The 26,346-nt window shown below is 42.9% G+C and overlaps 1 protein-coding gene across 1 annotated transcript in view; it reads left to right on the top strand.

Moving 5' to 3' along the window:
* The first annotated feature begins 878 nt into the window (after positions 1-878).
* The window catches only part of TBC1D15 (TBC1 domain family member 15), a 67,436-nt gene continuing 41,968 nt past the window's right edge, over positions 879-26,346 (top strand). Inside the window, exons 1-4 of the mRNA XM_056130648.1 lie at positions 879-978; positions 22,067-22,165; positions 22,711-22,785; positions 25,602-25,740. Of these exons, the coding sequence (XP_055986623.1) occupies positions 949-978; positions 22,067-22,165; positions 22,711-22,785; positions 25,602-25,740 (343 nt within the window). The 5' untranslated portion in view covers positions 879-948. The remainder of the gene's footprint in view (positions 979-22,066; positions 22,166-22,710; positions 22,786-25,601; positions 25,741-26,346) is intronic.

The following is a 26,346-nucleotide window of genomic DNA, read 5'->3' as shown; positions in this document are numbered from 1 at the left end:
CAACCACATCCAAAGCCTCCGTGCTGTTCCCTTGTGTGAAAAGTACCTGAAGGAGCACTGGTATTTTGGTACACGGGGGCTTTTTACTATTGCTTGAGGTGTGGGAAAGGCCCACATCTTGTGCCAGAGAAATCCCGGCAGCACCCTGTCATTTCTGGCATTCTTTTACAGCCCAGAGATGAAATAAATATCTAAAAGATCTCAGCTCTTGCCACACGCATTGTCTCGTGAGATTCCCTCCAAACAACTCCTTGGGTAATTTAATTTTCCATCTTGTCATTTAGGTGAATTTGGAAACTTCCTTCAAGTTCCACAGCTAGGAAGTAACGCGCGCCGGACTCTGGAGCGAAGAGGGTGTGGTGGTATCGCAGTTCCTATCAAAATACATTGCTCAAGATCATGAGTGAGCAGCGGCGGTGACCAACCTCAAACCAGACACTCCACACACACAGAGGATTCCTGAGATGCACGATTGGGATTCTTTTACTCTCAACCACAACCTGTGTCAACCCAATTTGACAGGAGAGAAAGTGACGTAGGGACGATCGCCGAGCGACACAAACCTAGGACCCTGTCTGTTTGCTCCCATTACTGTGTCGGACACAGCACACCAAACTAAAGTGGCCTAAGGGACGGTTCAGAGTCCCGATCCCGTGCAAACTCCAATACACCACGACGACATCCACGTTGCAGGCAGAAACGGGAATTCGGCACATGCGCAGTACGCGCCAAAGGCTCCACCCGAAGAGCCGCCGAGCGCTACTCACCACGCATGCGTCAGCCGACTCGCCCCGCCCCAGCCCCGCCCAGGTCCCGCCTCCTCCTGGTCCGGACCCCGCCCCGCCGCGTCCCCCCCGCCCGGATATAGCCTGGGTCTGGCCGGATGTTGTTGTGGGTCCGAGAGACACGTGAGGCTGTGCTACGTCATCACAGGCACGCGCTGGAAACATGGCGGCGGCGGGTGTTGTGAGCGGGAAGGTAAGTAACGGCACCCGGGCTCAGTCCCGGCTTTGTTTCCTGGACGGGGCTGCTCTCGCTGCTCGGAAGAGGGCCGGGAAAGGGCGCGAAGGTGTGTCGGTGGCCGGAGCGGCTCGTGGCGGAGGCGGGAGACGAGGGCTCGGGGGTGTCAGCTGTTTCCTCGAGAATGCCGGCTGCGCCCGGGCTTTGGCGAGACCCCGCTCTGCCCCCGGGGCGTTCGGGCGGGGCCGCGCCCCGGGCCCCAAAGGCTCTTTATTCGCATTCCCCCTTTGCTGAGGGGCAGCTGGTTGCCTTAGTTGCTTCCTTCTGGCTCTCTCACGCTCCCACCCTTTACCTTCTAGTACTTTCTAGCTACTCTTTTATCCCCTCGTCTTCCCCCCCCTCCCACCCCCCGAATCTTCCTCTCTTGAGACTTGAACAGAACCCCTGCCGCTTCCTGCTTGGCTCCGGGGTGATGGTGGTGGGGGGAAAGGTCCTTTTGTCCCGCTCGGGAGGAGCGTCGTGCTGCATTTACGAGCAAAGAGCAGACTGGCTTGCATTTTGTCCGGGCTGCCCAGTGGGCGGGCAGGGCAGGGCAGCGCAGGGCAGCGCAGCGCAGGGCAGGGCACGCTTCCATTCGGGAGGCTGGAGCTCCAGCGTCCCACGGCGGCGAGGAAGGTGGTGGTCGTTGGGAGCGGCTTGCCCCCCGGCGGGCCCCCGGGGATGCTCGCGGCGCGTGCTCCTTCTCCCGCGCGGGTGCCGGAGCCCCGGCCTGGTTTGGCGGGAGCAGGGCTCGGGGCCTCATCTCCGAGGGCTTCGCTCGCCTCCGCGTGCGGGACTCTGCGGACCGGCCCCCTTCCCAGGGCTGGAGCCTGTGCTTTACTGCCGGGCTGGTAATGAATGACTCAGAGCCCATCCCGCACTGGGAAGCAGTTCCTCGTCGTCGCAGGGAGCGGCCTGTCTTGCTTGAGTTGCCCTTTATTTCTCCCTCTCTGCTGCCTCCCCAGTCCCCGTTGAATGGTTCTTTTATTCTCCTTTTGGGGGCAGGGGTCGAACCCAGGGCCTCACGCGCGGGAGGCCAGTGCCCCACTGGTTAGCCACAGCCCGGCTGTCCAGAGAACTCTTGGGGACTTTTGACACCATCAGGCCAGGGACGCTGGCAGAATGACAAATGTGGTCCTGGTTTTCGTGTGACTCCGTCGGGTGACCTTGGGAGTTGAGCAAGCATGGCTTCGCTGCCCTTCACATTCTTTATCTCCGGAATGGAGAGGATGTCAGTCATTATTTCTTACATTGCAGTTGTCAGGATTGCAGGAACTCATAAAAGCGTTAGGAAACTGTTTCATGTGCTTCTCCTTGTTCGCTATTTTAAATGGTAGGCTGTTCATTATTTTCAGAATATTTGCTGGCTTCAGTTTTTGTTTTCAGGGTGGATGATCTTATGTTTCACTCTGTATATATGTGTGTATACATATGTGTGTGTGTGTATGTGTGTGTTGTATTATATATATGTTTTTCTGTTTGATTTCACATCTGGACTGATGGAAATGAGTTCAATGATGCACTTTCTAAGAAGGAAAGTTCCTATTTCAGTACACATCCCTCTTTAAGGTTTCAACTGATTTTGAAAGAACCCTTCAGATAAATGAAGGAGACTTGAATTTACTTGGCCAGTTTGTTACTCTGCAGATAAATCTCGATCACTTCATTTGTTCACAGCTCATCTAAATTATTTTAGCTCATCTAAATTATTTCTCCATGCCTAGAGCTTCCCTTTTCCAAAATATTTCACTTAGTCTTTTATTAGCAAGTTTACATTTTGACTCATGGCGTCGTCATTCATATAGTTGTATGTAATACAAACTTGGAGCCATCCAGTTCTTTTAATTTATTTTTAAAATTTTAAAAATTTAATTTTTATAAAGTTCACAATAATATATTACATTCAATATTCCAACACTAAGCCCACCACCATTACATCTTCCCACCACTATATTCTATATTCCCCCCCCCCAGCCCCAAAGCAGGACCTAAGTAATTTATTCTGTATTGCTTGTTATGTATGAATTATCCGCTAAAAATGATCCACTAAGGTTTCCGGAAAGTTTGTGAAGATTGTTGTATCTCACCCTAGAGCCATTAAGGGATTGCTATCATGTTACAGGTTGAGCCGTGTGTATATGTATGTATATATATACACACACACACATATATATATAATCTTAAATCGAGATTGGTTGCCTTCTGCTTTACACCCCATCAAGTGTGTTGTGCTACTGTTGGTACATCAGGGGCGTAGAGTATGAGATGTGTGGCTGTGCACTTCAGGAATTTAAAATTTTTAAATAGAGTGATACAGATGGAGTTAATTTTTTTAACTGGATGGTGAGCTTGGGTGACTCCGGAGACATCCCTGCAGCTTGTTGCTCTCTTCCGAGATTTATTTGTGAGTCTCTGGATCATGACTGTTAATGAGTTTATATGATGCCAGAGGCAGTTCGTGGGCGTGACTGCCAGGCTCCCTCAAGAGCAGGGAGGTGGAGGGGGGGTGTTTCCCATTCCTGACCCTACCAGCCTGAAGACAGTGGTCACAAAACCCGTGTACCTGAGTTTTTCAGCAGATTCACTCATGGATGAGGCTAGTCTGAGCCGGTTGCAATTGGCCATGAGCATGGCAGTGATTGAGTTCTGGAGGTTTTTAGCTGTTGGGGATATGGGCCCCATATGAGACAGCCTGGTGCGGAGTCTGGATGTGTCTTTTTTAAAAGTTTAAACACTGTGATTTACAAAGTTGTTCATAATACAGTTGTCTCAGGTATTCAGTGTTCCAACGTTAATCCCACCACTGGTGTGACCTTCCCTCCGCCAACGTCCCCATTTTTTAACCCCAACCCACTCCCCAAGCCTGCCCCTTTAGCAGACACATTTACTTCATATTGCTTGTTACAACAAAATGACAAATGAAATTATATTAAAAAAATCAATGAAAGTTAATTTGTGATCATTGTCACCTCTCACAGTGGTGTTACTGAGGTCATTGTCTGAAGATTTACTGGGCTGCTTGGTACTAGTTGAGTCTTTGTTGTTGCTCTTTTGCTTATTGAACTTGGTGGTCTTTTACTCAATGATCCCATCAAATTTACTGTCTGGGCTGCTGCTGCTGTGAAATTTGCAGATGTGCGGTTGTGCGCTCCAGGAGCTGGGACAATTTGATGTCTTGGCAGCTTCATAAGGTTTGGTTGTGGAGCTGGACTGTGTATGCCAGAGGATATCAGATGTGGATGGGGGCTGCTGGGCCTTCTCACAGAGAGGGGTATCTGACTACCCCCATTCGGAGAAGGCCACATAATTCTCAGATCAGAGACAGTTCCTACCTGGTATGATTGAGCGGGAGCCACCCATTTTTGTAGCAAAAATCAGTATCTTCCAATTTTACTTTGAAGAGGTTTCTTGACTTTGTTATTGTTACATTCTCTTTATTCTAAGTGTGCAGTTCTTTCAGGCCTTCAGTGTGTGTCCTGTTATGAGTTCTTGATTAATTTTTTGTTTGCTTGCTTGTGTTTGGTTCACACTTGGCAGTGTATGGGTGCAGGGCTCCTTCCCGCTCCATGTTGGCTCAGTGCTCATGAAACCAGATGGTGTTAGGAATTGAACACAGGGCTTTGGCACGCAAAGCATGTGCTCCTGCCCTTCTAGTTACCTCCCTGACCCAGAATTTTCTGTTTGCTTTTGGGTCTTCCAAATGGTGCTTGGGGAGCGCTGGGGTCACTCCCGGCAATATGTGGCTTGCTCAGCATTGCTCGAATCCAGCGGTGCTGGACACTCCCAGAGAGACAGCCTCAGTGCTCAGGACCCCGTGTAGTGCTTGGACTCTACTCTGACCTCTGCATTCCAGACTTGTGTTCAAGCTTCTGAGCTGTCTCCACAGCTCCTGCCACATTTTTGACTTGTTTCACTCTCATTGCCAGAACTTCTTCTATATTATCTCTGGGCTTATTTTTTTTTTTTTTGATGCACAAACTTGATTATTTCTTTCTTTGAAAAAACAGCCAAGGAGCACAGACTGTAGCTCAGTGGTATAGCACTTGCCTTGTGTGGGCAAGATGCTGGCTCTGTTCTCTGGCACTGGGGAAAGAACGATTGTAATGATTGGAAAACCAAATAACTGGGGTGCTCTCCCCTGGGGCCCCTCAGTTTCTCACACTCACAGGAATGTCATGTACTTTCCCTTTTCCTTAAATATAAGCACTTTGTAGGAAGTAATAGAGGGAGGAAGTTAATCTGTTACACTCAGAAGCAGTGTATGAATTTGAGGAGGTGTGGAGTGGGCTAGGGAGAAGCTTAGAGGAGGCTTTTTTGTTTTATTTCTTTTGGGGGGACACACCCAGTGGTGCTCGGGGCTTCCTCCTAGCTCTGACTCAGGCAACACTCCTGACCAGCTCGCAGGACCATGTATGGTGTGGAGAATGAAACCTGGGTTGGACTCTTGCAGGGCCAACACCCTGCCTGTGGGACTATTGCTCCATTCCCGACTCTTTTTGTGTTGTTGTTTTTGTTTTGGGGCCACACCTTACGGCTTCCGCCTGTTAGAGCAGGGCTTTTAAAACTTGTACTACATGTGACCCTTTTCACCTTAGAAATTCATATGAGACCTTTGGTATGTAAGTATATAAAATATGTATACAAATCAAACACTCCCTTTTGCAGGGGGATTCCCAAGTGGTGCTCAGGAGGCCTTGGACCACTCCCAGCGATTTTCAGACAACCATGCCAGTGGTTCAATGCTAAGGCCTGAGGTTGTGATGTTGCTTAGACCTTGCAGTTACTGGACCACTCCAACAGTGCTTGGAGATCGCCAGGGCTGCACCAGGATTCTTGGGAGTACTATGTGATTTATGTGATGTTGGGGATCTATAAGGGTTATCTAGGTACAAGGCATGCACCTTAATCCCTATATTATCTCTCCTGTCTAAAAGTTGCTAATAATAAAGCAGTTTTATTTTTTTAGTTCTGCAACTCCATGTGGGATTTTATACCTTAAAAAGTTTCAGAAGGGGCCGGAGAGATAGTGCAGAGGGTAAGGTGCTTGTCTTGCATGTGGTTTACCTGGGTTTTATCCCTGATACTTCATATGGTCTCCTGAACATTTCCAGGAGTGATCCCTGAGCATCCCTGGCCCCCAAACAAAAAAGTTTCAGAACCTGGGACTGGACTGAAAAGATGGCTCAATGGACTCACTCTTTTCATGCAGAGGAGTGAACTCCATTCCCGGCTTCACATATTCCTTGAGCCACTACTTGGGGTGCTTTCCCCGAGCACTAGGTGTGGCACAAATAGACAAGCATAGGACTGAGTATCTACCTTGCAAATCTTTTATTTGGGTGCCTTGATCTGTGGTGTTCAAGGTTTACTCCTGACTCTGCACTCAAGGATCACTTCTGGCAGACTTGGGGGACCATGTGGGGTGCTGGGGTTGAACCCAGGTTGACTGTATGCAAGGCGAGTGCCATAGCCACTGCACTGTCTCTAGCCCAATGCTTTGCAGACTTCAGCCTGCATTTTGAATTTGGTGTGGCTGCTCGCTCTGCTCTTTGATTCTGGCAGCTGTGCAGCTACTACAAGAGATTATTGGTTGCACTGCAGCTAGGAATGTTCAAACACCCCAGCTAACAGGTGTTACCCGTGGAGAAAACCATGGTCCGCTCTCAGTAACTCTTCTACATTATCTAAGAATTGTGGCTTGAATTTTCTAATCTTTAAGTGGGTGCTGTTTTTAGTGAATAGTTGTATTCTGAAGTTCTGTAGATATAGCTAATGGTTTTGAGGACAGTGTCTGAAATGTCCCACTTGCATTTAGCATTGTTGCTGGCACGTGGTACTCAGTGAAGAGGAAGGAGTAGGAAGTGATAGAAAATAAGGGGGAGGAATAGTTGTATGGCTGGAGTGAAATAGATGGGCTCATTTACACGACTGCTGTTTCTGTGTAAAATTCTGTTTTAGTACATCTGCATTTTGCTGTAGTTTGCGTGTTCACTGTGATTGTTTTAAAATTTGGTTCTATTGGAAAATCTTATTTTTTATAAATAAAAATAGTTTATTGGGAAATAAACTTTTTTCTTAGTCTGTTTTGATCTTATTCCTACAGAATTTTTTTTTCTTCATAAACCAGATCTTGTGACATGATAGTAACTTCCTAGCGTAATAGTACTATTTTTTCTGGTGTTCTTTAGTTAAACATTTGGTACTTCCTATGTGCTGAGTTTTTTGGATTCAAGAATGGTTGAGCGCAGACTGTTCTTGACACAGTACAGTAATTTGTAACTTTAACAAGGTATTTCAGTTATAGAATTAAAGTACAATTCATAAAAGAATTTAAATGTTAGGCTTTTGCTTTTATGACCTCAGATGCTTGGGCAAGATGAAAAATTAGAACCAAACCTATTTTTATTTTTACTTTTTAGTGGGAGGAATTTATTTTTACCCCCTTTATGTTTGGGCCACATCTGGGCCACATCTGGTGGTGCTCAGGGTCATTCCTGGTGGGCTCTGAGGTGCCAGGGATTGAACCCAGGTCTGCCACATGCAAGGCACCTGCTATTACTTTTGCCCCAGAGAAAGGAATTCTTGGCTATATTTTTACGGATTTACTTTGTGGTACTACAGTGTACTTGCGATCACTGGCATAAGAGAATTTATGTAATCCATCCTGTGCTTCTCCAAACTGCTGAATTATTCCTTTACTGTTGTCTGACTTTGTCTGGCACACTGACAGAAGCAATAATAGTTCCTTTGTCTGCCTTTTCTGTAGATTTGTGTCCTCTTTTATCTCAGTATCTCTATATTCACTCTCATTTCTGTGTTGTAATACTCTCAAAACCACATATTTTACATTTCTTTGGTTTCAGTCATTACTGGTCAACACGCCCCCAAATAAAAGTCACTATTTACTTTCTTCTTTCTGCATCTCCTACTTCAGTGAGTGACCCTCCTCATTCTTTCTGTCCTTGACGTCCCTGTTCTTTCCCTCCAGCATCTCCCCAGCCATGAAGTTCCTGTCATTTCAACCTCCTGAAGTATTTATCTCAGCTTTCTTTCTTTCTTCATCCCCATGCCACTGTCTTAGTTAAGGCTACCACGAATTTCTCTACCTGTCTGGAGTTTTGCAGTTCATTCTTGGCTTTGTTCATTGCTAAACCCGTGTGTTAGCTTTATAAGAGACAGTTTGGATCCAGGTTATTTCCTTCCTAGAGCTTTCTAATAGTTCTTGAGTATCAAAGAGTTGTTTTCATATTAACTTCTTAGTTATCATTGTTGTTCTTGTCCCAGTGCCAGACATGAGGATTGGAAAGCATGAGTTCTACCTCAGCACTGTATTCTCAGCACCTTGAAATTTCAAATTCTTGAGCAGGCTTATGAAGCCCTGGATGATGATATGATGATCAGATCTGATTTTTACATTTGTCTCTAAATTTTTTATTACAAAATTTAAACAAATATTTTGGGTCACAGCCAGTGATGTTCAGGAGTTACTCTGACTCTGCACTGAGGAATTATTCCTGGCAGTACTTGGGGGACCATAAGGGATGCCAGAAATCAAACCTGGGTTGTCTGCTTGCAAAGTGGGTTCCCTACTCTCGATGTCTATTGCTCCAGCCCATGTCTAAACTTTTTAGACTTAAAATTGAGATATTATTATTGCTTTACTATTTTTGTTTTGGGGGTCACTCCCAATGATGCTGTGGAGCTGTTCCTAGCTCAGTGCTCATGGGATCATGCTGTGCTGGGTCTCTGCCTCAGACTCTAGTATGCAAAACATAACCCCCAGCCCTTTGCTTCATCTCCCTGGTCCATACGTACGATACTTTAATCATATGTTGCAATGGTCTGTTTTCTTCTCTGAATCTCCAATTATAAATGCTGTGAACTACTCATTCTTATTTATGCCTGGCAACTGGATCAGTGTCTGGCACACCATAGATGTCCAAAAGAAATTCATTTAAGTAAAATCTGAAAATGACATTCAGGATCTTGTGCATATTGCCATTACACTGTGCCATGGTCATTGTTTACTGGTTTACATTACATAGGTAATTTAGTCTCTCTCTACACACTACACTCACACACACACACACACATACACATGTATAATTTTTTTTCCTGTGGGGGTGGGGGAGGGCACATCTGGTGGTACCCAGAGATTGGTTCTGGGTCTGTGCTGGACCGTGCAATGCCAGGGGTAGGGCCTGGGCCTCCTGCATGCAAAGCATGTGCTCATCCCATTGAACCTTCTCTGGCTCCATAAATGAATAAATTTAGTGAAAAAAATTAACTGTTTTTCTTGGGCATACCGACAGTGCTCAGGGTCTTTGCTCAGGGTTTTCCCCCGGTTCTTTGCTTAGGGGTCACTCCCTGTGGTACTTGGGGGACCTTATGCAGCACTGGAAAATGAACCAGGGTTGAACTCATGTGAGGTGAGCAGTTTATACTATCTCTGTGGCCCTTGGTTTGCATTTTCCTATAATGCTTTTATTTTCAGCACTTAGTTGTGCTCACTAAATTTATTGAGTGTGTGAATAAAAAAAGCTTTGAGGGTGGTTGGGGTCCAGAGAGATAGTACAACAGGTCGGGTGCTTGCACATGGCCGACCTAGGTTTGAGCCCTGGTACCTCACATGTTCACTAGGAGTGATCCCTGAGTGCAGATCCAGGAGTGAGCCCGGAGCTCTGCTGCATGTGGTCCAAAAGCAAAACAAAACGAAACAGAACATAAAAACTTCAAGGGCCTAGAAAGATACAGGCATTTGTTATACATGCCGCTGACCCTTACTTCATTCTTGAGCTCTGCCAGGTATGAGCAATGTCAGTGAGCATTGTTGAGCCCCTCCACAAAAAACAAAAACAAAAACACCCAAACAAAACATGCATCAGGTGGCTTGGAGAGTTGGAAGTGTTTGGGCACTTGTGCCTTGTGCCATTTAGGAAGAATATTAGTTACTTGCAGGGACAAGAGAGATAGCTCAGTTGGCCTGTGCACATGCTTTGCATGCAGGGGACCCTGGGGCTCAGTCCCTGGCGCCTCGGAGAGCCCCTTAGCACTGTTGGGAGCAGCTCCTGAGAATAGCCGGGAGTAGCCCCAAAACAAAACAAAAAAGTTACTTGTAGGGAAAGAATGAAAAAGAATAAAAAGTATTCCAGGTAAAGAGAACAGAATATGCACATAGAACCTACAAGACTTTTGAAGAATGGGTGGGTTCTGAGCAGCCTTTGATAGGAAATTTCTTTGCATTGAGGAATATGTGATATAGCATAAGATCATATTGCTAAGTAGTATCCTTTTGTTTGGGAATGGAGGTTGTTTTGGATATTGCAAAACAAGCCTTTGTGGACTTGTTTATAACGTCTTGGGTTGAGTATATGCTGTTTTCTTGGATACTTAGGTGTAGCTTGTCTGGATCATATGTTAGTAGCATGTTTAGCATTTTCAAAATCTGCCATACTGTTTTCCAGTATATATGTACTATTTTATATTCATAGTGGTGGTGTACAAAAGGTTCATTTGTTCCATAGCTTCAGCAACAAAATGTGTGTCAAGTCTTTTTATTTTTCCATCACACTTAGCTTGTGTACTACTTCAGGCTCTAACTAGGGACCGTGTGATGCCAGGGATTGAACATAAAATTTCCCTTGCCTAATTATAGCAGTTCTAATAAATGTGTAGCATTTCATTATGATTTTAATTTTCATTTCCCTAATGACTATGTTGAGCATCTTTTCATGTAATTACTTATTATCACTGTATCTTCTTTGGTGAAGCTTCTTCTGTTCATACCTTTAGCCGTTCATTTTTGTCCTGCTATGAATCGAACCCCTGCATCAAGCCCAGATCACAAACACAAGAGACATGCACCTTTCTCTCGTTTCCCGTTTCCAAACCTGTTTTATTTCAACTCTTTTATTTCCCATTATTCTGTCTTTTGGGAGTCCCCTACCCCCCAGTCCTTTATTAAATTTGTGATGTGTGGGGCTGGAGTGATAGTACAACAGGTAGGGCGATTGCTTTGGACACGACAGACCTGTGTTTCATCCCTGGCATGCCATACATTTCATCCCTGGCCTACCATACCATGCCAGAAGTGATTTCTGAGTGCAGAGTTAGGATTAATTCCTGAGCATTGCCATGTGTGGCCCCCAAAACCAATCAACCAAACAACATACACTGCACCGTCCTCCCGTTCATCAATTTGCTCAAGCAGGCCAGTAACATTTCCATTGTGAGACTTGTTGTTACTGTGTTTGGCAAATGGAATACGTCACAGGTAGCTTGGCAGGATTTGCCCTGCGGGAGAAATACTCTTGGTAGCTTGCCATGCTCTCCGAGAGGGGCGGAGGAATCGAACCCGGCTGGGCTGGGTCAGCGGCTTGCTATGCAAATGCTCTACCACTGTGCTATCGCTCCAGCCCAACAACATACACAGCACTTGTAATTTGAAAACATATGTTTGCAGTTTGCAGCTTGACTTTTCATTTACTTACTAGTTTATTTTTAAGAGAAAAATAGTATATTTCTTTGAGGAATTGCTTTTGTGCCTTAAAAAAAATTTACAGGCAGGAAGATAAGTTGTAGCGTGCATGCAGAGATTGCTTGAGTCTCTCTCAGCAGCCCCAGCAGCCTTGATCCCAGGAACCTCATCTTCCTACAGCTCTGTGGGAACCAGCCGCACCCTCATCGCATCACCTGATCTCACCCCCAAACTGGGGGGCGGGGGGAAAGAAAAACCAATACATCACGTATAAGCACTTTTGGGTCTGTTTTCTTTAATGTCTTTTTTTTTTTCCCTTTTTGGGTCACACCCAGTGATGCTCAGGGACTACTTCTGGCTCTGCACTCAGGAATCACTTCTGGCGGTGCTTGAGGGACCATATGAGATGCTGGGAATTGAACCCAGGTTGGCCACATGCTAGGCAAATGCCCTACTCACTGTGCTATTGCTCGAGCCCCGTTTATTGTCAGTTTTACAAAAGTAAATTTGCCATCTATATGAATGTTTTCGAACTCTTCCTTTTCTGGACAGGGGCCTCCCGGAGTGCTCAGGGGCTTCCAGGTTCATACCTTGCAGTTCTTGGTGGTGGTGGTGGCAGGAGGCATGTGGTGGCAGAGTTCATGTTGGGTCTCACTACATGTGTGCTCCGGACCACTGTGTCCTAACTTTCTTGGCTACTTTAGGTTTGTAGCCGTTTTGGTGGGGCAGGGTAAAACTGCAGTGCTCAGAAGCTGCCTCCGGGCTCTGTGCTTTAGGGACCACATAGTGCTGGTGATGCAGTGCAAAACACGCTGCCTGTTACTCTCTTTTGAAATTGGTGTGGTTAATTCTGGGTTGTTGTTATTTCTTTGTAAATCAGTTTGTTAATCTCTCCAAAGGAACCACTGGCATTTTAGTTTATATTGCAATCAATGTAAAATCAATTTGGGAAAAATACACATCTAAATAAATGATTCATCTCAACCAGGAACATAGTGCATTTCTTAATTTTTATCTGTCACTTCAGAAATGCTTATAACTTTCCATTTAAAAGTCTTGTATCTTTCAGTGTTTGATTTTGTTACAGTACAATAAATTCTGTGTTAAAATCAAATTTCCTGATTGTTCATTGATAATATATAAAATGTAATTGATTTTAAAATTTATTTTTATTGAATCTTTGTGAGAGACACAATTACAAAGTTGTACATGATTGGATTTCAGTCAAGCAATGTTCCAACACCCGTCCCGTCACCAGTGTAGAGATGATTTTTGTATGTTATTACAAGGCCTGAATCTTTGCTAGATGAATTGTGATAAGTTTCCTTTGTTTTAGTAGGTTTTACATAGATTACATTGGGTTTTCTAGAGGATTATGTCATCGCAAATAAGTGATTTTTCTTTAGTTTGAATGCCTTTTTTTTCCTTCATTGCAGTATTTGAAACCTTTAGTGCACTGTTAAATAGAAGTGCTAAGGGTGTCCATATTTTCTGTAGTCTGTATAAAACATAAGTATATGATATTATGTTAGTTGTGGTATTTCATAGATCTTTTTCATCAGACTGAAGAAGTTTCTTCCTATTCCTAATAAGGTGTTAGTTTTTATTATTAATGGGTGTTGATTTTTTTGTTAAATGATTTTTCTGCATCTTTTCAAAGGAATGAGTTTTCTTTATGAAAATTTCACTGTAAGGGACTGGAGAGATTTTGACTATTTAGGGAGCAGGATGATCTTTCTTGACCTTAGAGAGTGAGTTGAGAAGTGTTCTTCGTCTTCAGTTTTCTGTTTGAAAACAAAAGAAGTTTGTGTAGGATTGGCATTATTTATTTAATTTGGTTTTAGGGCCATTCCAAGCTGTGTTGGACCATACGTGGTGCTGGGGAGTGAACACTGATCAGCTGTATGCAAGTCAAGTGCTCGCTATACTCTCTCCAGCTCCTGGGATTGTTTCCTAAACTTTGGAAAGATTCCCCAGTCAAACCATATGGATCTGAAAAATTTCGGTAGGAAGATTTCAAACGACAAAATTCAGTTTTCTTATTATTATTGATCACTTATTGGTGATTAATATCCCCCCCCATCAGTCTAGCTAGTTTTATTCTCAGTGATTAGCTTTTGTTTCATGATCTTTCCTTCCTTCCCTGCTTTCCTTCTTTGTCTCTCCTTTCCACCCACACCCAGTAGTTTATCATGGCTTGCTGCTCAGGAACCATGTGCCACCAGGGATTGAACCCAGGACTCCTGCATACAAAACATGCTCCCCAGTCTGCTGAGCTCTTTCTAGTTCCAAGAAAAGTATTTTTTTTTTAATGTAGGAGTACTGCTTTTTAGTCAGCCACTGATTAGCTGATTGAATTGTGCATGAACTCCACCTTACTTTTTTTTTCATTTTTTAATAATTTTATTCATTGAATCACCGTGAGAGCAGTTACAAAGCTTTTGGGTCTAAGTCTCGGTCATACAGTGAAACACCCGTACCTTCACCAGTGCCCATTCTCCACCCCCAACAACCCCAGTATATCCCCATCCCACACCCTCCCCCTACCTGTGGGGCAGATGATTTCCACATTACTCTCTCTCTACTTTGATTATATTCAATATTTTGACACCAGACCCACCATTATTATTTGAGATTTTACCCCAACACTCAGATCTGCTGAAAAGGCAACAGTAGACAATTTGTTTTCTATTGCTGGTTATGAATAACATATGATTTCTTGTGGCTGCCGTAGTGGCCGCGTGATTTTGAAATTCTGAAATTTTAACACTTAAATCTGGAGGGATTTCTGCCCAAACCTGCTGGGTTCCGAGATTTGCTCCTGAGTCTCTGGGATCCTGGCCATTAGGCAGCTTGATCAGGAACCAGAAAGGCCGTTCGTGGGCGATGACTTGGGGTCTCATTGGGGTGGGGAGGACAGGACCAGCTCCACCCCCATCCCGTGGGGCCCAAAGTGTCTCGTCACTGCGGGCCCAAACCTGACTGTCCAATGGCCTCTGGAGGATGATGGCCACTGAGCTGCCAGGGGGAAGCAGGTGGAGGGACAACACCCTTTCCCCCCTGGGATGGCCCGGCAACAATAATCTACTGTGTGGTCCAGATGCATTTCTTCCAAAAGCCGCTTGGTTTCAAGATTTGTTTCTGAGTCTCTGGGATCATGGCCATTAAGCAGCTTGATCAGGAGCCAGAGAGGCCGTTTGTGGGCGATGACTTGGGGTCTCATTGGGGTGGGGATGACAGGACCAACTCCACCCCCATCCCATGAGCCCCTGCGTGTCTCGTCACTGAGGGCCAAAGCCTGACTGTCCAATGGCCTCTGGAGGATGGTGGCCATTGGACCGCCAGGGGGAACAGGCCAAGGCACAAAACCTATTCCCACCTGGGTTCGCCCAGCACCGGTAACCTACTGCAGGGATTGGATGCATTTCTGCCAAAAGCCGCTGGGTTGGGAGATTTGTTTCTGAGTCTCTGGGATCATGGCTGTTAAGCAGTTCAATCAGAAACCATAGAGGCCATGCCTCCAATTATATAGCTGAGCCGGAGGTGGTTTGTGGGTTTGTTTCCCACATACCTAACTTTTGGCTGTTTACTTTCTTGGTAAACTTTGTGCCAAGTTTTTGGGGTCTGGCCAAAGGCACAGCAGCAATTTTGGGGTATCTGGAAGTCTGAAGGCGCCATCAGGCTGCTGATGCACTTGCCTTCAGGTACAAATTGACCTGCTGGCGGCACCATACCCCCAAGAAAAGTATTTTAAGTATAAAGATACCCAGAGGTTATAAACAAACAGATGAAAAATACACCGTGCGAACACTAAGCAAGGTAAAGGTAAAATGGCTATATTAATATCAGATAAAAGTAATTTTAGAGCCAAAGAAATATTAACAGGTAGGCTTCATAATGACATTTCAGTGCATCAGAATGATGCTACCAAATCCTAAATGCTGTTCCTGATAATAAAGTTTCAAAATACGTGAAGTATAAACTAAGAAAATTGAGGAAGATATTCTTCTGAAGATTATACACCATCAGACAATTCTCTCTTAATAATAGACAAGGAAAAACCCCGAATCAGCAACAACATGGTAGACTTGAAAGTGTGTTAGAAAAGACCGAATCATGCTACTTATAAGAAAACTATTTTTTGATTGATTTCATTTTGATACTACACCAAGGGTGATGGGGGGCTACCCCCTACTTGGTGTTTGAAGGTTAGTCCTGGTGGTGCTCTGGCCATGTGGTGCTGTATGCAAATCATTTGCTCAGTCTTTTGAGCTGTTTCTCTGACCTAACCATTTTTTTAAAAATTAAATTTATTTATTTATTTTGAATACCCATCCCTCCACCAGTAACCATTTCCCACCACCACGGATCCCAGTAACCCTCCCAGCCCCCATTCCATCCCCATCCCACCCTGCCTCTGTGGCAGGGCATTCCCTTTTGTTCTCTCTTTCCTATTCGGTGTTGTGGTTTGTAAAAGAGTTAAGCCTGATTTTCAGGGAGAAACGTTGGAGAATTTACTTTCCATTGACCACTTTATATATAAGAAGATGTTGCGTGGCCGCGCGGTTTGCAGTGAGAGTCCTGGTTCCTGCATGAGCGAGCTATGCTTGTAGAGGCTCATGGTCACCGGGGTTCCCTCTGGAGGAGGCAGGATGCGGCACCTACCCCATCTGGGACTTCCCGGTGATCTCGGCTCCCTTCGGAACCGGGAGCATTCTCGGTAGCTGTGGAGGCCCCCCTGCGGCCTTTCTTTGTGGCAGCGTGCTGTCTGACCTAACTTTTTGTCCATTAGTGGTATTTCATATCTTTTCCTTGAATAGTTTGTTCATTCTCTTCAAATTTCAGTTTTTCTTAAACAGTATGCTACTTTGTTTCAAAATATTGGCTCTTTGTAATTTCTTTTTTTAAGTAGATGGGGGGGAATTAGGTCTGGGCCATATCCTGCAGTGCTCAGGGATTTTTCTGGACTCTGTGCTCAGACATCACTCCAAGAAATGTTCAGGGGATCATGTGTGGTGCTAGCAATCAAATCAGGGTTAATTTCGTGCAAGGCAAGAGCCTTCTTAACCTGTTGTATTTTCTCTCTGGCACCAAAGAAAGTTGTGTGTGTGTGTGTGTGTGTGTGTGTGTGTGTGCGTGCGCGCGCGCGTGCGTGCGAGTGAGTGAGAGAGAGAGAGAGAGAGAGAGAGAGAGAGAGAATCTACACCTGGCAGTGCTCAGGATCTATTCCTGGTAGTGTACATATGAAGTGAAGGGGATTGAACTGAGATTGGTTGCATGCAAGGCAGGTATTTTTAACCCTTATAGTATTTCTCCAAGTACCCGGCCATATGGGAATCATGTTTTATAAACTAAAATATAAGACCATCCAAATCATTATTTTGCCAACTTCTGTGTTTCTTCTGATACTGGTACTATAATGTTCTTATCAGTATGGTTCAGTAAATTCTTTTGGCAGGGAATGCTTGCATAATATGTATCTGTATATATTATATATATATTCCCACACATATATAACATGGAATTTTTTTCTTTGTAAAATATTACAAGTCAGTATGTTGTTAGATGTGTAGGTTCCTACATAGGTTTTCAGTAATATCTGATAGTATAAGCTAGCAGATTGATTAGGTTATTTTAATTTTAGATTCAGTACCTCTTTATTCCTAAGGTTGCAGCCAAGGAAAGTGTGTGCTGTCTGTCTGTTGTTATGCTATTTTAGGATCCTGGTCAGATAACTCATCCTGGGTTCTGTGTGAAGAGGTAGCCAACTATGGAGCGCAATTCTAGTAATGTTGGCTTTTGTCCCATTTTTCTTCTTTCAGTTTTCACTGCCCAAGGATATCCCTGTGAGCATCTTTGAAATACGATTTTTGTCTTTGATTTATATTTATTGAGCGATAGCACAGTGGGTAAGGCATTTGCCTTGCATGTGGCCGACCTGGTCGGCCCAGGTTCAATTCCTCCGCCCCTCTCAGAGAGCCCGGCAAGCTACTTAGAGTATCTTGCCCGCATGGCAAAGCCTAGCAAGCTCCCCGTGACGTATTTGATATGCCAAACACAGTAACAAGTCTCACAATGGAGGCGTTACTGGGCCCGCTTGAGCAAATCAATGAACAGCAGGAGGACAATGCTACAGTGCTACTACATTATGCCATAAAATCTTCATTTTCCTTCATTTTTTTTTTTTTTTAAATCAGGGCCACTCCAGGCTGTTGCTTGGATGGCAGGGCATGTAGTCACAGAAGTCAGATCTGCTTTATGACCTGAGCTGTATTCCTTCAAATCTTAGGTAGAAAAAAGAAGAATTGTTGATTTCTTTCTTTCCTGTAGTACAGAGGGGACCTACTTATGTTCATATCACTATTCCAGGTTAGACTATGACTGCATAGAATATTGGAACAATTGTCAGTGTCTGTATATTAGGTTTTAATTGCTTTTTCATTATGTAGTCTTTGGACAAGTAAAACTTTGTCTGGTGTTGTTTGTATCATGTGGAATATTTCTTGGCAGTTTAGTGGAATGCCTTGTGGAGTTTAGTGGGAAATTTTATTTTGTTGTCTTTTGCTTCTGTACTGATAAATTAAGCATATTAGCATTTTTATCTGTTTTTTAGGGCACAGCAAATAATTTAAAGGGCTAATTGCATGGGAGGCCTTTGCTTTATTTTTTAAATTTTACTTATTTATTTATTTATTTATTTATGTATGTATGTAGGAGTATTGCTATTTATTGAGGCCTGTGCTTTATACCCACACTTCATGATTTCCTGAGCACTGAACCAGAAAGTAACATAGAAGCCAACTAGGCCAAATAAGCAGTAACTCTATCACAAAGGGCTGGAGCGATAGCACAGCGGGTAGGGCGTTCGCCTTACACGCGGCCAACATGGCCGACCCGAGTTCGATTCCTCCGCCCCTCTCGGAGAGCCCGGCAAGCTACCGAGAGTATTCGATATGCCAGACACAGTAACAACAAAGTCTCCAATGGAGACGTTACTGGGCCCGCTCGAGCAAATCGACGATCAACAGGAGGGCCTTTACCTTTACCTTTACCTATATCACAAAATACTAAACTAGCAACAAACATCTGAGTAAATCCTCACAGGTTTATTGACTCCCATGGTGCGTTGTGACGATTTTCACAGATTTTCTTGTGAAGTATTTCTTTTAATTCCATTACCCATTTAATTGTAACAAGCATTGTAAAATAAATTATTTTGTATGCTTAGCAGGTGTGGAGGTGGTTGGGAAAATAGGAACTGGGGTGGAGAAGTCACACTGCTGGTGGGATTGGTGTTGGCATACTAAAGGCCTATGACAAGTATATCCATAAACAACTTTGTAAACTGCAGTGATTAAATTAAGGGGGAAAAAATTACACATTGCTTTTCCTTAGAGAAAAGCAGTTTCTTAGATTACTTAATTGTAGAAAATATTACTGCTTCAGGTGGTGCCCAGGGGAGGCTGTCCACCCCGCGCTCTGAGAAAACTTCTGAGCCTGAAGATCACTGTACTGGAATTTTCGACAGTTTGGTGTCTCTGCAGAGATTAATCATGAGGCAGTGCAGTTGGGCTGTTAGCATAGCAGCAGTTATGGGCGTGCAGTGTGGCTGCCGGGGCTTTGCCAGGGTGGGGACTTGGCCTTCCCTCTCTTGAGTGCACCCCAGAATTAGGGTGAGTACGGGTTTCACTTTTCATACAGTACCTATTAATTTAGTATTTCCTAATTATTTCCCCAGTGAAATAGCTTAGGAAACTTCCTTCCTTCCTTCCTTCCTTCCTTCCTTCCTTCCTTCCTTCCTTCCTTCCTACCTACCTACCTACCTACCTACCTACCTACCTACCTACCTACCTACCTACCGTGAGATACTGTTACATCAGCTTTCATGTTTGAGTTTCAGTCATAACAATGATTGAACACCCATCCCTCCACCAGTTCACATTCTTCACCGCCAATGAATGTCCCCTGTTTTCAACCCTTCCTCTGCCTCTAGGGCAGACAATTTTCCCCAGACTCTCTCGGCCTTTGGAGGAAACTCCTTTCCTATAAAATGAAAAGAAGTATGTGAAACTTTCAGAGCTGTAGCAACAGTACAGGGTAGGTCATTTGCTTTGCACATGGCCAAGCCAGGTTTAATCTCCTCCACGACTTGTCCCCAGTTACTGCCAGGAGTGATCCCCGAGTGTAGAGCCTGGAGTCAGCCCTTGAGCATCACTGGGTGTGGCCAAAACCAAACCAATGCTTCCCCCCCCCCCCAAAAAAAAAGCAAAACTCTGGATCAGTATAAGTGGGAAAGAGGTACTTAATGTACTGTTTTTCCTTCCTTTTTTTCTGGTAATAGAATCCCCAGCAGTGAATAGAAACCCGGGGCCAATCCTAGCTATACTAGAACTACTGGGTCCTATTACTTTTCATATTTTTATTTTTATAGGGTTTATTTCACTTTAAATTCTGACCCAGTGTTTCCCAAAGTAGATGATGCTGTCTGCACCACCCTCAGAGGTGCTGGAGAGACCCCTGGGCCCCCTAGCATCTCTGCAGTCGCCTCAGGTGCCTGTCGTTGGAGGGTACTTTCTATTTGTTTTCTTAAAGAAGGTAAATTTCTAGGGAAATTTACTGATTAAAATTAAAAAGCACTGAGTGATTTTGCTTCTGAAAAGGGAGTGTCAGGTAATTTTGAGAACCTCTGTATATCACATAACCTTAGATTGAATTAATGAAGTTAACATTAACTTGTCTTTTGATACTTTGGGAACTCTGAAGTTTTTTTTTTTACTAGCTGATTCTTAGGTGAAAATATGATAATGTGTAATTTCTGGATATATTTTTCTTCTGTCCCTGAAACTTGAGATATTTTTGTGTGTGTGTGTCCCTTTTTTTAAAAATTTTTAATAGTGAGACATCATGAGGTACAGTTACAGACTTACACACTTTTTTTGCTTGGGTTTCAGTTATACAATGATCAAATACCCATCCCTCCACCAGCGCCCCTTTCCCACCACCACGGATCCCAGTATCCCTCCCACCCCCCAATCCCCGACATCCCACCTTGCCTCTGTGGCAGGGCATTCCCTTTTGTTCTCTCTCTCTTATTGGGTGTTGTGGTTTGCAAAAGAGGCAATGGGTGACAATCATGTTTGGTCTATAGTCTACTTTCAGCATGCTTCTCCCATCCTGGGAGGATCCTCCCAACACCTTTATTTGGTGTTCCCTTCTCTATCTGAGCTCCCTTTTCCCCTAGCATGTGTGGTTGGCCTCCAAGCCATGGAGTAAAATTCCTGGTACTAATCTCGGCCATTCTTGGGTGTGAAACTTGAGATTTTAAGGGATTTCTTTTTGAGAATATTTTTGTATTTCTACTTCTATTTTGTATTTCCTCTATATGTGATTATCTCATTCAACTTCCCTTTTTTTACAATTTGATGAACTGAGAGCCACAGAAACCTCCTCGTCCTCCTTCTCCTCCCCCTCCCCACTACCCCCTCCCCTTTCTTATAGTATTCAGGGGCTGCATCTGGCGGTGCTCAGGGTCGCTCCCAGTGGTGCTTAGGAAAGCTTCCAGTGGCAGGATCAAATCTGGGCTTTCTGCTTGCAAACTGTGTGCTCCAGCTCCTTGTGCTTTTTCTCTGGACCCTGAAAAGGTTTAATTTTGTGGCAAAGAGAAGCCACATGTGGTGGTGCTCAGGGCTTACTCGTGGTTCTCTGCTCAGAGATCACTTCTGGCAGGGCAGGGGGGACCATGTGGGGATGCTGGGGATCAACTGGGCTGCTTGCAAGGCAAGTGCCCAGCCTGTTTCACTGCCTCTCCAGCCTCTGTAGAAGTATTTTTAATAACTTGAAATGAATTCCAGGAATAGAATCTCACTTTATGACATGTCTATAGAAAATTTTGGTTCAAAAGATTGGTTCAAGATATATCACTTAACACAAAGAAATCCAAGCAGTACAAAGTTTCTCAAAACCTGTGAAACATTAAAGTTCTACAACATCAGTAAGAAAAAGGGGATTATGAAGTTAAAAGATTTTGAGAAATACCGTGAACCAGAGGTGACTTTATGGAGAATCACATTAAAATAGTATTCAGATGTTTGGGAGTAAATAAATGTTTTTGACTTGGTTTAATATGGTATATTTAAATATCATTTGTAACTGGTATCTCCTATCTTCATGTCTTTATATAATCCCTAGTCTTATTGAATACTGTTTAGGATATCATATTGAAAAGTTTTATGTAATGTATTAAGCAACTTCTTTATATGTTATGTTCACATTAGTGTAATATGTCAAAATAATCATTCTAAAGACTTGTAAATGTCTTGAACTTATTATGGATACACACAGTATTTAATTTGACACCTTTATTTTGGGAGAATAGCATGATTATGGTTGTCTTTAGGTTAACAAAAGCGAATGTCCTTTCACTTTGTCTTCGAATATTCAGATTCTGAATGACATTTTAAAAATATTACTCATATATGAAATAACAGCTTGTTAAGCATTCTAAAAAGTATCTCTCAACTGGTTTCTTTTTGAAAAAAGTTGTAGTGCCAAATAAAAATGATGCAATTAATCTTATTTTTGCTGTTCCAGGTTATATATGAGCAGGAAGGCGTCTATATTCATTCATCTTGTGGAAAGACTCAAGACCAAGACAGCTTGATTGCAGGAATATTGCGTGTTTTAGAAAAGGTATGGTTCTTTCAGAAAGGGGGGTATGTGGGGGTTATACTTTGTGTTCAGGTGTGATCCCTGGTGGTGCTTAGGGGACCATATGTGGTGCTCGGGAGACAATCAGAGTCAACTGTTTGCAAGGCAAGTGCCTTACATGCTGTACTAGCTCTCTAACTTGAAAAGGTATGGTTTTTATAATAACTTACTTTTGTTGTGGTGACTCATCTTTGTGGAATTATCAAGTACGTTTGAATTTCAAGTGTAAAGTGGAATTATATAATTAAACAGTGGTTGTAAATTTAACATGGACATGATCTTACAAATACAGTAATTTAGATGAGCAAGTACAATGACATGGAATGTTAAAACTTCTGTAAAAGTTCCAGAAATATAAAAAGTTGCATAGAAAATCAAGCAGAATTTTAAAAAAAATCTATGTAACAATTGCTATCAGATGATACTGAATATTTAAAGTGCTAAGATTTAAGTGGTAAAAATTTTCATTTTGGACATACAGAATTAAAAAATAGGTGGTTAAGAATGTAAGATAATTGTTTTTCCAGGATGCTGAAGTAATTGTGGACTGGAGACCTTTGGATGATGCCTTTGATTCTTCTAGTATTCTCTATGCGAAAAAGGTAAGAAAAAATGGTGTATGACTGAAGGCTTGCCAGGGAAAGCTAACAGCTTGATTGAGATTTGCTGGAGCAGGCCCAGTAACGTCTTCATTGTGAGACTTGTTACTGTGTTTGGCATATTGAATATGTCACGGGGAGCTTGCTAGACTTTGTCCTGAGGGCGAGATAATCTCAGTAGCTTGCTGGGCTTTCCAGGAGGGGCGGAAGAATTGAACCCGGGTCGGCCGGGCTGGCTGCGCGCAAGGCAAGCGCCCTACCGCTGTGCTATCGTTATTCTAAAAAATTCACCCATTTTTATTTGTTTATTTTGGGAGGGGCTTTGGGTCCCACGTGGCAATACTGAGGGAATATTCCCAGTGCTGTATTATGGTGTTGTTCTTGGCCATGTCCAGGAACCATGCAGAGCTTGGGATCGAGCCAGGGTCAGGTACATGTAAAAAAAGTGCTGTTAGTCTACTCTCTTTTTGCCAAAGGCACCCTTTCAAGGTGTACCACTTAGTGATTTTTCCCAGAACAGGTTTTGCACACTTTTTCAAGATCTGATTTTGAACACTTTTTCCACCACAAAAGTAACTCCTCATCTCCAGCAGAGAAATCTCTCTACCTCACTGTCCTTTCTTTGTTCTTTCCTTGTCTTCTTTCAGTTATTTTTTGCCTTCTTGGGGTACCTTTACAGTGTCTTTCTTACTACGAGTTTTGAATTTTTTTCTTTCAAAAAGAATCACACTTGTGAGTCCGAAGTGATAGTACAGCAGGTAGGCCATTTGCCTTGCATTCAGCTGACTTGGGTTTGATGCCCTGCATCCCGTATGGTTCCCCGAACACTGTCTGGAGAAATTCCTGAGTGCAGAGTCAGGAGTGACTCCAGAGCATAGCCAGGAAAAGCCCAAACAAACAAAATCACGCTGGTTAGAGTTGCGGTTCAAGTGGTAGGGCATATTTATATGCGATTACTGGCATTCAGCGGTCAGTATGTTGCATTTTACTCCTGCTTTGTTTGGTATGGCCCAGCTACTCCCCCCACCCCGCCCCCCGCCCAGCTCTGCCAGTGATATAGTAATACAGTGCCCCTTCCCCTCCACTCCGATCCCGTCCTCCCTCCTCCCCCCCCCCCCCACACACACAGAATACACAACTACAGCCTTGTCAAGCTTCAAATAGCAAAAATTGAATACCTGGTTGACTAGAATCCCGATCTCCATTTTTGAGGATCCTGACCTTGTTTGGTCTATATCTTTCCATGTCATCATCTATAAACATTGTAAATCTGTTTGTCTATCAGTTTATCAAGATTATAATCGTGTTGTTGTAATACTTCTTTTTTTTGTTTGTTTGATCTTTGGGTCATACTCAGCAATGCTCAGGGGTTACTCCTGGCTCTGCACTCAGGAATCACTCGTGACGCTGCTCAGGGGACCATATGGGATGCCAGGGATCGAACCCAGGTCGGCCATGTGCAAGACAAATGCCCTTCCTGCTGTACCATTGCTCCAGCCCACTAGTTGTGATATTTCACATGTTTTTTTACAACTTTTAAATTTCACTTACTGTTATGCACTGAAAGAGTATATAAAATATATACCTATTAATATTTATATATAATAATATATACAGAGCTTTGCTGCCTAATATCATTGGCTACCCTTTAGTTTACTTGCTTATTCTTTCATTGGTGGATATTAGGCTATTTTTACTTTTTCACTATTATAAAAAGTGCTTTAATGAATCAAAAAATGTTTTCTTGTTGAAACCCAAGAATGAAGAAAATTTTGTGTTTGCCACTTTATAGACATGTACCAGTATTTCTGTAGAGTAGATGACAAAATGAATATATACTTGAATTTCAATAAGATTAAGTTGTCCTTCTGGAGTTGGTACAAATAACAGTATCATCAGGAGTATGAAATGATGTCTTCTCATACTTTTTTATTTGATAACTATCTTTTCTTATTAGAGGCAAAAATATCATTTAAACTTTCTTTGTTTCTTTCTGAAGATGAACATCTTGCTGTTTGTCATTTCATATTCTTTGACTTGACTCATGCCAGATTTTGCCTTTTGTGTTGATATTTGTCTATATAAATAAAATGGTGGAAGTTGGTTTTTTTTTTTTAAATTCAAACTTTTTAATACTGGATTTTAAACTTGATTATATTTTCACTGATCCTGTTATTTTGGGGGGCTCAGGGTTGAGCACATATATATGAAGTATGTGGTAGAACTGATGAAGAAGGTGCCAGAGCTCTTGCTCCATGTTCCTTGATTTTGATGTCTGGCACTGGAGAAAAAAGTTCTACTGAACTTTATGCACATGTTACTGGTAATATTTGTTTACTTGGTTTTTGTAGTACTGGTGGTCAAATCCAGGGATCCAAAGCATTATTGGTAGATTGAAAGTTAACAGTGGTAAGAATATGAAAACAGTGGTGATGTAAATAATTAGCTATCTTTGGCTGTTTTTCTCTAGCACGTAGCAGTCTGGAAGTTTGGAAATATTTGCAGTGCTTCTTCTCTTATGGTCATAAACTGGGTGCAGTTGTATTCAGAGCAGCAAAAGGAAGGAAAGGAATGAAGCCTTTATTAGGAAATCAAAAGCTTTCCAGAGTTAACTCCTGCTTATATTTCTTTGATGGTTTGATGCAAGGGAGTTTAGGCATGGTTTTATTATCTTTTTAATAAAGAAAGAAAAAAAAGTTTACCCATTAGTGCTGTCTTTCACAGTATACAGACTTATTTTGCATAGGAATAATAATTATTGAAGGAAATTGAATTCTGCTTTTGGCCCCTAAATATTTTATATGCTCAAATTATTTTAGGACTCCAGTTCAGTTGTGGAATGGACCCAGGCCCCCAAAGAAAGAGCTCATCGAGGATCGGAACATCAGAACAGTTATGAAGCAGAGTGGGACATGGTGAATGCAGTTTCATTTAAAAAGAAGCCACATATCAATGGAGGTATGAATGAAAGCTGAAATCTCAAACTGATGTGCTACAGCATAAGAAAATTCTTTAATATTAGTTGTAGAATAATGATGATTTGATGCTTCGATTAATATATCTAGTCTCGTTTTATTTGCATCCCATTTTCATCTCTCACTTAAAAAAGCACTTAAAAAGTTTTGTAGTTATTAATGATAGATAAACTTTATTGTTTGGTTTTCTCATGCACATTTAAAACATCTAGTAGAATATAAACATGTTATTTCATTCTAAAGCACCAGGGGGAGATGGAGTATACCACAAATCATACTGTTGTAATATTGGTGTTTTCCTGGGATCTTTGCAGCCTGCTGCAGTCCCTTGTGTATGTTCATAAAATTTTATTGCGCTTTGTACATACATGCATTTTCCTACACACATACATGTACATACATACACATTTTTCAGGTCTGTTTTTGCCTTTTGGTTATTTATATGTAGATAACAAGAAACTGTGAAGCTCGCAGCTTGATAAACATACAAACTGCATCAAATATGATGTAGATGGACCATGTGGCCATATGAGGTCCTGTTTAAAGATGTCAGCAGTTGTATGGAGTTAATTTTTTCTGATTATCAGTT

This window comes from Sorex fumeus, unplaced genomic scaffold, assembly GCF_029834395.1.
Source record: "Sorex fumeus unplaced genomic scaffold, SorFum_2.1 ptg000081l, whole genome shotgun sequence".
NCBI lineage: Eukaryota > Metazoa > Chordata > Mammalia > Eulipotyphla > Soricidae > Sorex > Sorex fumeus.
The sequence above is the reverse complement of the archived record's forward strand: the minus strand, read 5'-3'. Positions and strand labels throughout refer to the sequence as shown.